A 14,122-nucleotide genomic window follows, 5' to 3' on the forward strand; every position below is an offset into this window, starting at 1 on the left:
GGATTGATTGCTCCCTCTTCATCACCTGCTGGGGCTCCTCTTTTCTTTGTACCAAAGAAGACTAAGGATCTCCGCCCCTGTATAGACTTTCGAGAGTTGAATAAGATTACAATCAAGAACAGGTATCCCTTACCCCTTATTAAGGATGTTTTGGAAGCAGTCCAAGGAGCCACAATATTCACTAAGCTAGACCTAAGGGTTGCCTATCATCTTTTACGAATTAAGGAAGGTGGCAAATAGAAGACTGCTTTTCGTACCCCGTTTGGCCACTTTGAATATCGTGTCATGCCTTTTGGTCTTACCAACGCACCTTCCATATTCCAAAGATTTAGGGGTTCGGTTTTCTCTGAACTTTTGAACCAGCGTGTCGTAGTCTATCTAGGTGACATTCTAATATACTGTCGTAGTCCCGAACAACACAGTAAACATGTTCTTCTAGTTTTGGAAAGACTCCGACAAAATAATGTATACTGGAAACCAGAAAAGTGTGAGTTTAACAAGACCGAAGTTCAATATCAAGGTTTTTTTTATCAATCCAGTTGGAATCACCATGGACTCAGAAAAGGTACAAGGCATACTAGATTGGCTTTATCCTACTTCTGTCAAAGAAACACAGTGCTTCTTAGGGTTGTCCAATTTCTATAGGCAATTTATAAAGGACTTTGCCCAACAACAAGGATGTATAACCCAGACCATCAAAAAAGGCGGCCTATAGAAGGGGTTCATTTGGACAGAAGAAGCGGAAAGAGCTTTTCAGACTCTAAAGCCTGCCTTTACACAAGCCCTGATACTCCGTCATCCTGACACTACCAAGAAATTTATTGTGGTCATGGACGCTTCAGATCGACCAATTGGAGCTGCGTTACTACAAAGACAAGACGATGATGACCTAGAACATCCAATCTTTTATCTATTCCACGTGTTATCCGACGCAGAACGAAACTATTCTGTATTGGAAAGAGAATTACTGCCATTAAAGGATGCCTGCAAGGAATGGAGGAATTTCCTAATGGGTTCTCAGGAGGCTTTTGAAGTGAGAATTGATCATCTCAATCTACAATGCCTCTGCAGTTTTCAATGCCGGAATTGTCGTCAAGCCAGGTGGGCTTTCTTTTTTAGTCAATACGATTTCATTGTTAATTACATTCCTGGATCCGAAAATATTGTGGCAGATGCTTTATCCCGCTGATATCCGGAGTGCACCATTTCTATTTCTCCACACATCATTGAGCCATGTTGAACTGTGGGACTAGTTCAGTCTTTTCTTGACCGGGTGAAGACCGAGTATCAGAAGTTACCCATGGAAGAATGGAACGCTTTAAGTCCCCACTTACAGAAGCATCAGGAGTATGACTTTCATAAAAACACCATATTTTGCCTACTAAGAAAGTACAGACAGAAGCTTTGCAAATGTGTCATGACTCTCCTATTGCTGGACATTGCGGAATTAAGAACGCACAGGAACTACTCCTTGGCTCTTTTTGGTGGCCCACGTTAATGTCTGATGCCGAACCACATGTAAGATCTTGCCCAATGTGTGCTCAAACTAAAATACCTCGGACTAAGCCAGCTGGTTTATTTATGCCCTTACCAGTACCATCCGTCCATGGCACATGCTAACCACAGATTTGATATGTTCTTTGCCATCTTCTGCAGGTTATCAGGTCATAATGGTTACAGTGGACTTCTTTACTAAGATGGCTCATTTTGCAGCCCTCAATAAATTACCCACTGCTAAAGAAATGAGTCAAGTCTTTCTACAAGATATATTTTGATTACATGGCCTTCCTCAAGTAATTATTTCTGATCGGGGACCTCAATATGTATCCCATTTTTGGAGAGAGTTTTGTAAATTTTTCCACATTGATGCGGCCCTATCTTCCGGATTCTATCCTCAGACCAATTGTCAAACAGAACGCTTAAATCAAGGACTCCAACAATATTTGCGCTGTTTTTTGTAATGCGACTCAAAATAATTGGTCTTCTTATCTACCATTGGCTGAGTTTTCCTATAATAATACAGCCCAGTGCAACTAAGTCTTTACCTTTCTTTTGCACTTATGGTTTTCACCCTACTGCTTTTCCTAATGTCACTCCTAAGGACTCCCCTGTTCCTTCAGTTACCTCATTTGTTTGTAATCTCCATCAGGTCCAGAACCTGATTTGTGGCAATCTCTTGGCCACAAAACGTTATATGAAGAAGGTAGCTGATACTCAGCGTAATTCTGCTCCATCTTTTCAGCCCGGGGACAAGGTCTGGCTTTCTTCTAAATTTCTGCCTTTTCACTTATCCCAGAATGAGTTCAAACCTCGTTACTATGGGCCTTTTCGAGTTTTGCATGTGATAAATCCAGTCTCTGTTCGACTTCGTCTGCCACTGACTTGGAAAGTGCATCCTGTTTTTCATGTATCCCAACTCAAGCCTTTTGTTCCGGATCCCTACAAGAGAACTGCCCATTGTCCTCCTCCTCTTTTGGTTGATGGTCATCCTAAGTATGAAGTACAAGAGATATGCAATTTGCTCATTTTTCGGAATCGCCTCCAGTTTTTGATTTGCTGGAAGGACTATCCCATTAGTGAATGTTCACGGGAGGATGCCTCCTCTGTCCATGCTCCTCGCTTGGTCCGTACATTTTTTCAGCATTTTCCAGACAAGCCTGGGGCTTCGGGGAGGGGACCTACTGTGACGCTGCGAAGACCTGCGGCGCCCCACTTGCTGGCCACGGTCAGATTGGCAGTCCATGTCCCAGATGGCCGTTTCTGCTGCAGGTCACGTTTTGGGCCACTGCCTATTTTTCAGTTCGCAGCCCGATCTGTACATTTTGCTTTGGGCGCTGCTTTGCGCTGCGCCCACCTTTTGCCCTTATAATATCTTACCTATTTTTTCTGCCTTTTTTCTTTCTTCTTGTTTTCTCTTTCTTTGTGGTTTCCCTTTTAGTCATATCTTCTTCTTCTTACCAGGAGTCTGTGTTTCCTTCCCTGCATGCTTTGCTTCCTCTTTTACACCATGGCTGTTTTCCCATTCACACTAATGTGGCTTTTCTCAATTCAAGATGGTGTCTTCTTGCTTGTCAGTATATAAGCACAGTTGGTCTTCTGTTCTTTGCGTTGCAAACACTTCCGTTCTGGTGGTGCTCCTCGCTCCTGTACTGTAATAAAGATATTCAAGAAGGGACGTGGCCTGACGCCGATGGCAGAGGAAGCCTCTCCGTGAGGCTCCTGCCAGCGATTCCCACTCCGGTCCAGCCTGAAAGGCAGTGGACCCCCAAAACGCTCCATTGCCCGGCGGAATATGCGCAGGGGTCCCGAGGCTTATTTTGAGGGGTTCGGTCCCGGAGTGAAGAGAGTTTCGGGCCGAATTGGCGGCCGACGGAGTGCCGCGGGGAAAAAAAAAAGATGGCGGCCGCGATCTGAACGGCGTCCCCGGTGGCAGAAGAGCCACTAAAGCAATTCCCTGCTCCTTTCCCGCTCACCCCTCTGGGAGACAGGAAGTACAAGTGGTCCTGGTGGTTCCCTCTGGGGTCCCACACCGACGAACAGTGGGACCCAGCGCGGCGTCTGTGCTCGGATAAGGACCGCGGAGCACACACAACATGGCGACCGACACCCGAGGGAAGGACCGAGTGGATCAAGGTGACAGGCGATAATTCCGGGGTTCCCCCAGAGCTCCTTTGGCAGCTCCCCTCTGAGGACGTCTGATCGCAGTCTACACTACAGCGCCGGGGGGTACTTCTGGGAGGCTTGACCCCATGGACCGCCTCAGGTGAGCTGGAACGAGGAGGGCGAAGTCGGCGACTTGATGGGGCGAACCTGGCCTGCACTGGGACACGGTGCATGCGGCCCCCCTCTTCGGGGGTCCCCCTAGATGCGCAGTGCTACATACAGGAGAGTGCAGGGGGCCCCCAGACACTGGATGGGAGTCATGCATGCTTGAAGGCACCCTCCACGAACGGCAAGGCTTTTTGGCTCGACGGGTCCACACCCTGACTGGGAGGAGAGAGAGTGTCCTATCTACCTGGTGTGTGGAGTACCTCAGGGGTTCTTAGCGGCCTAGAGTGCGGAGTGCGGCTGGCTCTGGAAGGCGATAATCCTCTTACACGTGTACCGAGCGCCAGAAACAGCAAGTCTCTAATAAAAAGTTCGGCGATCCCTCTGGCAGTGCAGTATACAGCGCGGTGGTGGGAGAGTAGGGGTCCAGAGCCCACCGATCAGACGGAGTTGGAGCCATACCCCAGAAAATGGGTAAAGTCGGTCGCCGGAGGGACATAGAACAAAAAGGTGGGTCCCCAGCTGAGGCACAGGCAGTCCCGCCTGAACCCAGGAATGACGCTTCAGGAGAGGGCCGTGACGACCCCACACTTCAAGATGTCCTACAAGCTATAACGGCTTCCCGTGTAGCACTGGAGGGGAAAATCGACGCTTTGGCCACAGATCTCACAGTACTGCGAGATGATCACCGCCGCCTAGCCGAAAAGGTGTCCACCTCCGACAGACAACTTAAAGAGCTCCTTCCAGAGGTCAAAGATGCCACTAAGTCTACACAGCAGCTGGAGACCAGGATCAAGGCCCTGGAATTAAGGGCCGAAGACGCCGAAAATAGATCGCGTCGCAATAACATACGGGTGATTGGTATGCCTGAAAGTGTTCCACAAACTGGCCTGGCGGAGTTCCTCAAGCGGTGGCTCCGGGAGGACTTAGCGGGCGACGGACTTTCTCCTTTTTTTTGCGATCGAGAGGGCACATAGAGTTCCGTCGCGTCCTCCCCCTCTGGGAGCCCCCCCGCGACCTATAATAGCCAGGCTTCTTCATTACCGGGATAGGGATTACCTGTTGCATCAAAGCAGGGCCAAAGGGGACCGCACAATGGACAATCACACGGTTCGTATCTTCCCAGACTTCTCCCGGGAAGTACAGAAACAACGGGCCACCTTCAGAGCTGCAAAACAGAAACTGCGTCAATTGGGTCTACAATATGGCATGCTGTTCCCGGCGAAGCTTAGGGTAGTGACCAAAGACAGTACACAGTTTTTCACTACGGCGGAGGAGGTATGGCAATGGATTGATCTGCTTCCACATGAGGGGAATGGTCCTCCGGCACAGGGCCCTGAGCATGGACGGAGGAGAGGGGCTAAACGTAACACGGCCCGTATAGTAAATAGTCCCTCACCTGTGGAGATGCAAACTGAGAGACTAAAAGCCATGGAGGCAGCAGCTTCATTGAGCGGCTCTGATCGCGGATCCCAAGTACAGACTGCTGCGGACTGTGAACCATCTGATTCGGACCATGAATCCGAGACTTCCCAAGTATCCGACAGATCGGGCCCGGCCATAACACCGGGCACTTCTGACTGTATCATATGAAAGTCTTCCCATCGAACTACACTTGAGCCAGTTGTCCTGGTAATGAGAACCTCCCCTGGCAGGCACCATGGTGGCCGATGAGGAGGGCGTACTAGCTGTCACTATGGCGGTCGCACCCACCAGATGGATGAGACCGGGGTCCACAAGTACTACTATATCTTGCAATCCGGTAGTGGGGATTAGGGCGATGGCCCACTCCTTTTGTGATCTAGGAGTTACCCCACTTTCGATAATCTAGTTGACATTTCGCGAAGTTTGGATGAGAGTAGTTCAAACTTTTGTCCCGGGGAAGGGGAGTTGGGATGTTAATTGTTGGGGATTGTTTAGGGGGAGTGATGAGTGGTGGATGTTTAACACTGATCTGCTGATGTTATATAATGTGAGAGTAGGGATCTTCGTGGTATATGCTAGCCCTGCATGGGGTATGTCACAGATGGGGATTGAAACACAGTTATGGCGTCGTTAGGCACTTATAAATTTCTCTCATGGAATGTACGGGGCATGCACACAATGTCTAAGAGATATAAGGTATTCTCACATTTACAGCGGAGGGGGATTCAGATTGCGTTGCTCCAAGAAACACATTTAACCCAGGCTGAAGGGCTAGCACTACAGAAAAGGTGGAGGGGCCAGGCATACTATACCTCTTATTCCGCATTCGCCAGGGGTGCCTTGATATGGATCAGAGCCGGGGTTCCATTCCAATTATTAGACACGCTCATAGACCCAGAGGGACGTTTTGTAGCAATCCGGGGTCGATTGGAGGGAAGAGATCTAGCGTTGATCAATGTCTATGCCCCGAACTGGGACCAGGGTGAGTTCTTTACACGCTTATCGGGCCTCCTGGCCACCTATTTGCAGTTCCCCCTAGTGATGGGGGGCGACTTTAATTGTGTGGCCGATCCCTCCAGGGATCGCTCCCACCCTCCGTTACATGATTCCCCTCTGATGAGAGTAGCAGGGCTATTCTCCTCCTGGCAGGCGAGTTGGGGGCTGGTGGATATCTGGAGACGAGTACACCCAGAGACCAGAGACTATTCCTTCTTCTCCCCCCGGCATGAGCTCCATGTCCGCTTGGATGTGTTTTTCTGCTCCCCAGACATTTTCCCTCAGGTGCATAATGTTGAATACCTGACCCGCACAATCTCTGATCATAACCCTCTATTACTAGAGTCACGCTGGGGTTCGCCCCCCTCTCGCATCCCCACCTGGCGGCTGAAGACTGAGTCCCTAGAAGACGTACCCTTTCGGGAGGAGCTAAGACAACATATTACTCACTACTTTGTAGATAACGAGGCTTCGACCAATAACCCCTTGATTGAATGGGACGCTTTTAAAGTGGTGGTGCGTGGGCGCTGTATTGCGGGAGCGGTAGGGGTCCGAAGGACTCTACTTAGGGACACTGAACAAGCGGAGAGTGAGCTGCGAGAGATGGAGAAAAAAAGGCCTGAAAGTCCGCTCCTTCAACCTACTATCTTAGAGCTTAGAGCAACGGTCGCTGACTGTGTGGAGCGTCTTCGATGCTTTGACTACCAAAACTATATTACACAAGCACACGGGGAGAGAGACAAAGCGGGTCGGATGTTAGCTTGGGTAATATCGCAAACGCATAAAACATCCCCTATCCTGGAAATGATATCGGAGAGTGGAGATCCCCTTCACGGGCAGGAGCAAATTAACTCTCACCTCATGTCCTTTTACGAACGATTATATAAAAGCACTCTTCGTCCTGTCGGTAACTCCACCGATAGTTATGTATCTAGTCTGCAGTTGCAGACACTACCACCAGATGTTGCGACACAACTTGAGGGAGCCATTACACAACCAGAGATTCGGAGGGCCATTAGAGAACTATCGAGGGGAAAGACTCCGGGGACAGATGGTCTCCCTATCGAATTCTATGCCACGTATATAGATTTGTTAGCTCCTAGGCTTGAGATTCTATATCAATCCGCCAGAGACCGAGGAATTTTACCGGCAACAGCGAGGGAGGCGGTAATAGTGCCCTTGCTTAAACCTGGGAAAAATCCTGCGGAAGCTGGGGCATACAGACCTTTATCCATGCTGAACCTGGATTACAAGATCCTCAGCAAGGTTCTGGCCTCTAGGCTCCTCCCCCACATGGCAACACTAATACATACTGACCAGGCAGGGTTCATCCCGGGGCGCAACACAGCGGATAACATACGCAGATTTATAGCGGTCATGAACGATCGAAAATCGTCTAGCCCAGCCCCTGGAGTGCTCGCAGTCGATATAGAAAAGGCCTTTGATAGCTTGGAGTGGGCCTTCCTTTATACAGTGATGTCCCGCCTTCGTTTCGGACCTGAATACATTGCCTGGGTCAGATTGTTGTATACTGAGCCCACTGCTAGGGTACGGACAGGACGGATAATATCCAGACCTTATGTCGTTGAGCGGGGTACCAGACAGGGGTGTCCCGTATCGCCGCTGCTATTTGCACTGGCTATAGAGCCATTAGCGGCCGCAGCGCGCGGTGGTGGGGGGGGTCCCGGCATAGTGGCAGGGGGCAAGAGACATCAAATAGCGTTGTATGCGGATGATCTATTGATCTTCTTGGACGATGTACACAGAGACCTTTCCCGGACCCAGCAGTTACTTTCGCAGTTTGGTGAGCTTTCTGGTCTTCGGGTGAATTGGGGCAAGACCGGCCTGTTTCCGTTGAACGCTACTGTAGCCCCTCCATTAGAGTTGGGAAATGTCCAGTGGGTTCCAAGATGCCTCTCATACTTGGGGGTCAAGATTTTCCATGACCCAAAGGATATAATAGACAGCAATATTGGAGGCTCATTGCGTTCCCTCCGTTCCAACATGGCTTTCTGGCAAACCTTACCTCTATCTGTAGCGGGGAGGGTAGCCATCCTTAAAATGGTGGTGTTGCCTCGCCTTCTGTATCACTTCACGGTCCTGCCGGTATGGATTCCTAAGGCCATATTTGCAGAACTAGAATCCATGGTCATAGCCTTTATCTGGGGGGGTGGACGGAAGCGAGTGGCTCTGGCCAAACTTCAGAGGCGGTCCACAGACGGAGGCCTAGCAGTCCCGGACTTTGAGGCTTACTACTTGGCAGCGCAATTCCAATGGTTGGCGCAATGGATAGCCAACAGAGCAGCAACAGGGTTGGGGGTAAAGGCATTTACTCCCCCAGAGACTAGATTATACGAACTGTTGTTGGGGTGTCCGGTTACTGGGACGCATGATTCCCTTGAATTTAAAGTCCTTGCGCGCTGTTGGAGGAGCTTTTTGCGTAAACTTAAAGTAAAGGCCCCTTACTCCCCTGACCTACCCCTCTTGTCCCTAAGAGCTTTGCCCCATCGGGGTGACTGGGGAGGACTCCAGTCCTGGGTGGAGTCCGGGATACAGACGATAGGAGCACTATTTAAGGAGGGGGCACTGATGCCGTTTGAAGTCCTTCGGACACAATTCGGTCTACAAGGAGGTCACTTCTTATTGTATGGCTCAGTAGTGGCTAGTATCAGGAAACACTGGCTGACACGGACAGGAGAGCTCACTACACAAACAACCTGTACATATTTGGCGACTTCGTCTGGCACCTTTAAGGCAGTTTCTAATCTCTACAGCAGGGTTCAAGCGGATAGGAACATACCTTTGACTCAACTCAAATCGTCATGGGAAGTAGACCTGGGCACAACTATATCCGATGTGGACTGGGAGCGTATTCTGGGGGGCTTCCCCAAAATGACTCGCAATGCCAGATTTAAGCTGATTAATTTTTATGTACTTCATAGGGCATAACTAACCCCTGAACGGATCAGCAGGTACTTTGAAGTGGAAGGAGTAAATTGCCCGAGGTGCGGACTAGAGAAGGCAGAATTTAGGCATATGTTCTGGAGCTGCCCTACGGCGGAGGTGTATTGGGCGGAGGTGAGCCGTCTGGTGGCTGGAGCGATAGGAAGAGAAGTCCCTTGCACAATAGGGCATTGTCTGCTTGGCTGGTTTCCACGCACGGCTAAGTACAAAATAACCAACAGGTTCCGGGACTTGGCCTACGTACTGGCCAAGAGGGAAATAGCGATGTCCTGGAAGAATCCAGTAGGGCCGAGACTGTCCCTATGGACCAGAGAATTAACTAGGTGGGCTGGGTGTGAGAGCGCTGTTTTACATAGCGAGGCCAGAAGGGGTTGGCGGCCCCTGGAGGTGGCGCAAGGTTGGGACGCGATATTAGACTCCTTTAAGGAGGAATGCCGATTAGGTCCAGTCCCCTGATTGAATGATGTTTGGATGTTTTGAGAAGTTACCAATAGTCCCAATCCATTGGTGCCAGTACAGATGACCCCGGGGCAGGCTCCTACGGTTGGCCTAGACGGGGTAAACACTCTCACACTGTGAGTGGAGGGTTGACTCCTTCATAGTACACCTACATACAATACAACTGTCCAGATAAGCTACCAGTACCATCACTGGGGGGTGGGGCACTGTTGGGGAGGTTGAGGGATGGGGGGTAGGGTAGTTGTTGCAACATCAGATTGCTGTTAGTGCAGAGATGTGTAGATTGAAAAAGCTCTTGATCTCAGAGTCTATGTAGGTCACTGTATATTCTCTTATACTATGTTTACCTAATCATTGGTTGATCGAAATTGCAATAAACTTTGTTTACAAAAAAAACAATAAAGATTTTCAAGAACAATGACAAAACAAAACAAGTATATACAAAGGCAGAAGACGGGCAGCCAATGTCTGTTTCTTTTAATATTTGGGTGAGGGGAAGTTTAAGGGTGTGTGGTATGGGCATGAGGCTGGACACCAGGCTTCATTTCAATTGTGTGATGGAGTTAGTAAATACTGAGTGTGGTGAAGTAGGGTGACAATAGGCCAGGTTCTTTGTTTTAGATTTGGCCGGGAGGAAGTGGTGTAAAAGCGGGTGGTGTCAGTGTGTATCAAGATACAAGAACATATTTAATTTTTAGCAGAGGGTGGGTGGTAAATGCAGTTGGTGGAGGTCGCTGGCACGAGTGAAGCTATTTTTTGTTACTTTGGGCAGCAGAAGAACGGTCACGTTCTGAATATCTCCCAATTACTCCTCTGCTTCTGAAAGCAGAGACAGTTGATTTGGGGGCATACATAACATAACATTGTAGATTGGTAACAATGAACAACAGGGATATTTTTCACCTCAAGGTTTCGAATGATGGAATAGACAATAACAGCTTATCGCTTGTTGCCTATATATATACACACATATATATTTTTTGCAGTTTTATATAGTGTGAACTCGCCCTGAAGGTATTAGAAAGCTTTACATGTGCCCCAGTTACATTACACAACGTTAGGTTCATTTTTCTTTAGGCACACGGATACTAAGTGATTTGCCCAAAAATCATAGGATGTTCAGCTGATGCCAAGACTCGAACCTGATCCCGTTTCAAAGTCAGCAGTTGTGACTATCTATCTGGTGTCACTGAGAACCCCTTTTTAAAAAAAACTAAATTTTACACTGCTACTTATCTATAGGTCCATATATTCCCCCTGACTTGAGCAAGTGTGTCAAACAAGAAACAAATAATAAAGAATAATCATGAAGATTACAGAAGACACATTTCCTCTGAATTTGTTCCTTATTTTTCACTGTTTGATACCCCTTGCAGCATAAGCAACCACTGTTAAAATGCAGGTCAAAGGATGAACATTTCTCACAGACAAGGGAGGTGGTTCATCTTCCCTTCTTATGCCCACCATCAAAAACAAAGTCCCTTTACCCCTGTGCCACAACCTGGTGAAATACTCCCAGGGCCCAGACTTTACCGTTGTCATGGGACAGGTTAATGAGCCTGAAAGCTACAGTTTCAAGAACAAAGCCTTGAAAAGCTTAGGTAGATAAGGAGCATGCTATATCTGCCTGTTGCCAAAGAGAGGACAGCTCTGAACCTAAGGTGTGATGGTGGATGAGGTTTGGAATGGCGCAGACCTTCTATCCCAGCCTGGATGAATTACTTCCAGGGGGCCTCTTTCTATGTAGGAAAAATATGGAAATACGTAACAGGGAAAAAATAGTTAAAGCTACAGTACATATGTTAAGTAAATAATCAATAGATGTGCTGGTGTGTCTGGGTGTGCAGGTGGACAGAAAGTGTGGGGGTTGGGGGACATGAGGTGGGGCCTATTTGGGCATTTTTGCCTTTGGCCTTGAAAGCTCCATGACAGGTCCTGGCTGTGGAAGTGTCTCAGGACTCAGGAGTGAAGTGATGTGCTTTCAGACTTGTTGCAACTTGCAGCAGTGCTTTTAGTTTAGCCAAGCAGGTGTGCGTTACAGAAGTTACAGACCTTGCCAGTCCCTGGACAGTGTCATGCAGCAGTCGAAGTGCATAAAACAATTATAGGAACTGTGATGCTGCATGCAGTGGGGGTGGGGTCAAAGGTGGGGCTAAATAATAAAATAATAAAATATTCTGTACTTTTTTTTGGTCTTTCACCGTCAGGTAGCTACATATAAAATAACATGGAACTTAAATTAATATTTTTTTTTAAAGTCGTTACTTAATGGTAAATGCACTATAGTACATAATGAAACCTCTATTAGTTAATGCACTGCAGAGGTCTGTGTGTAACCAGAGAGCCACAGAATTAAGTCTTGATCGGTGCAGTGGAGAAAAGTACAATTGTGCATTTTTAGTGCTACAAGGGTCACAGCCTGTAACAGAAAGCACTGTGAATATGTAATTCATTATTTGAAACGTACATTACACGCAGTATAAGATAGGCTGCTACAAAATGTTTAAGATAAAATGGTGTTTCCAAAATATAGATTTTAGTAATACTGAGTGTACATAGTGCAATTATTTACTTTATTGTCCCTTCAACACCTCCAGGTGTAGTAAGTGTGATATAAATACAATTACAATTAAAAGCATGTACTTGACATGCTAGTTATTAACCCTTTGCACAACCACTCACAAAGAATACAATTGTCATCATAAAGCTTAATACGAATAGGTCAATTAAAGCCAGTACCAGCTCCAAAGCATCCTTTACATTTGCAGAATAACTTGTACGGCACATTTGCATTTCTTTCAGGCAACCAGGCATCCTGGCAGGAAGGCTTGTTTAGCTGCCTGCCTGGCTTTGGTTTCACCGCACGACGACTCAGAGAATGACACTTCATCTGGGCATTTAAACTGTTGGTATTGACTGTCCACAGACGGTTGTCTTTTTTTAAAAAGCAGAGGAACAGTGTTTCATACATCATAGAAGTATGGGCACTTCGTGCCCCTCCGATCCCGCCCACTTCGACCACTGTTGCCATGGATGACTCTAGATTGGTAAACCCACGACACAGACACCAAGATCTGCAAGCAAAAGTACAAAGGAGCCAAGTAACTGGCAAACACGTGCTATATAAAAACGATGTAACATAATTACTGCCATTTTCCTTTGTTTGCCTATTATGAGGCTCGGAATACTTGTGTAGTACAGTCCACAAGGAGGTGCCATCAGGAATGTTGGTTTAGAAAGTGTCAGACACAAATTATCAGACATTTAGGTACAAAGAAGTTATTAACTCTTACCTTTTGCACTTTCACCCAAAATGCATCTTCCAAATGTGTGGCAAAACCTTCACTGAGCCATTCTTCAGTCCAATCACGCGCACCAATAGCCAACCCAAACCAAGCATGGGCGATTTCATGGCACATGCGTGTTCCACACAGATTTCCTTTTCCAGATAATACACTTTGCGACAGGAAGATGATGTGTGGGCTGTTAGGTAGATAAGAATGAAACAAACTATGAACACTATGCATGTACTGCTTACTGTTCCCTAGAATCTAACATAAACAAAAGTATTAAAAGCACTTTACAAAAAAGCAGCTCGAAATCTACAAATCATTTTAAAGGGCCATATCATTACTGATAAATGCAGACAACATTCAAACAGATTGTGCAGAGATAAAGAAATAATAATAGTTAATCGTCAGTAACTTTTCCATCAAATTGCTCCAGCAGCATCCCAATGATCAAGAGAAAACAAGCAAGACTTGAGCTGTCTAGAGCTGCCGGAGAGTGGTGCCCCCAGTACGGAGATGAAATTCACAGATTATAATCAAGCAACAGGATCCCAACAGATTTAAAAATATTAACTAAAGCAGCAGGTTTTAGAAAAAATATCAGAGGGACCCGAGGGCCAGAAAGCTCCAAGCTGTATGAACTTGAGGTAGAAAATAACAAACTAAAGAAAAATAGAAAGATCCTTACGGTTAACTTAAGAACAAAAAGAAACAGGATCACATCAAATGAACCGGGTTCACTAGCCTCGGAGACATTAGCATCCCAAGGTAAATATACAATACATTGTCACTCATCGAGGCTCCATGTATTTTCCCAATCTCTCACCTTTTCTTTTTATCGTACAAGTAGCCTTGAGATGCATTCACCTAGGAAAGGAAGGAAAGGTTGTCCTTTGTACTACAAAATCACTCGAGGGCTGGAAATACTTGGATACCATGTTAGATTGCAAAACTCTTCAAGTGGGATTGACTTGGTTCCCAAGATTCTCTGCGAAAGAACAGGACTTCCTGTTCTTCATGTTGTGGTCTGTTGATAAGTTTCTGCATAGTCCTCTAACCAGTAACATGTTGAGTACCTGTCTCTTTTTCCTTAACCCCTGAATGCTGGTCCTCCATTCCATGTTCCTGGCCACGAGCGTATGCTGCACAAAAACCAGTATGGGAGCAGAGTACCTGTTGCAAAGCACTAGGGAAGATGTACTGGATAAGTGCAGGGGGTC

General features: G+C 47.1%; 1 protein-coding gene across 11 annotated transcripts in view; it reads right to left on the reverse strand.

Moving 5' to 3' along the window:
- Nucleotides 1-14,122, reverse strand: part of AOPEP (aminopeptidase O (putative)) — a 1,364,679-nt gene that overhangs the window by 759,205 nt on the left and 591,352 nt on the right. For all 11 annotated transcript variants that reach the window (XM_069228080.1, XM_069228005.1, XM_069228042.1 and 8 more), the window contains one exon: nucleotides 12,906-13,095. In XM_069228080.1, the coding sequence (XP_069084181.1) occupies nucleotides 12,906-13,095 (190 nt within the window). The remainder of the gene's footprint in view (nucleotides 1-12,905; nucleotides 13,096-14,122) is intronic.

This window comes from Pleurodeles waltl, chromosome 1_1 (genome assembly GCF_031143425.1).
Source record: "Pleurodeles waltl isolate 20211129_DDA chromosome 1_1, aPleWal1.hap1.20221129, whole genome shotgun sequence".
Lineage (NCBI taxonomy): Eukaryota > Metazoa > Chordata > Amphibia > Caudata > Salamandridae > Pleurodeles > Pleurodeles waltl.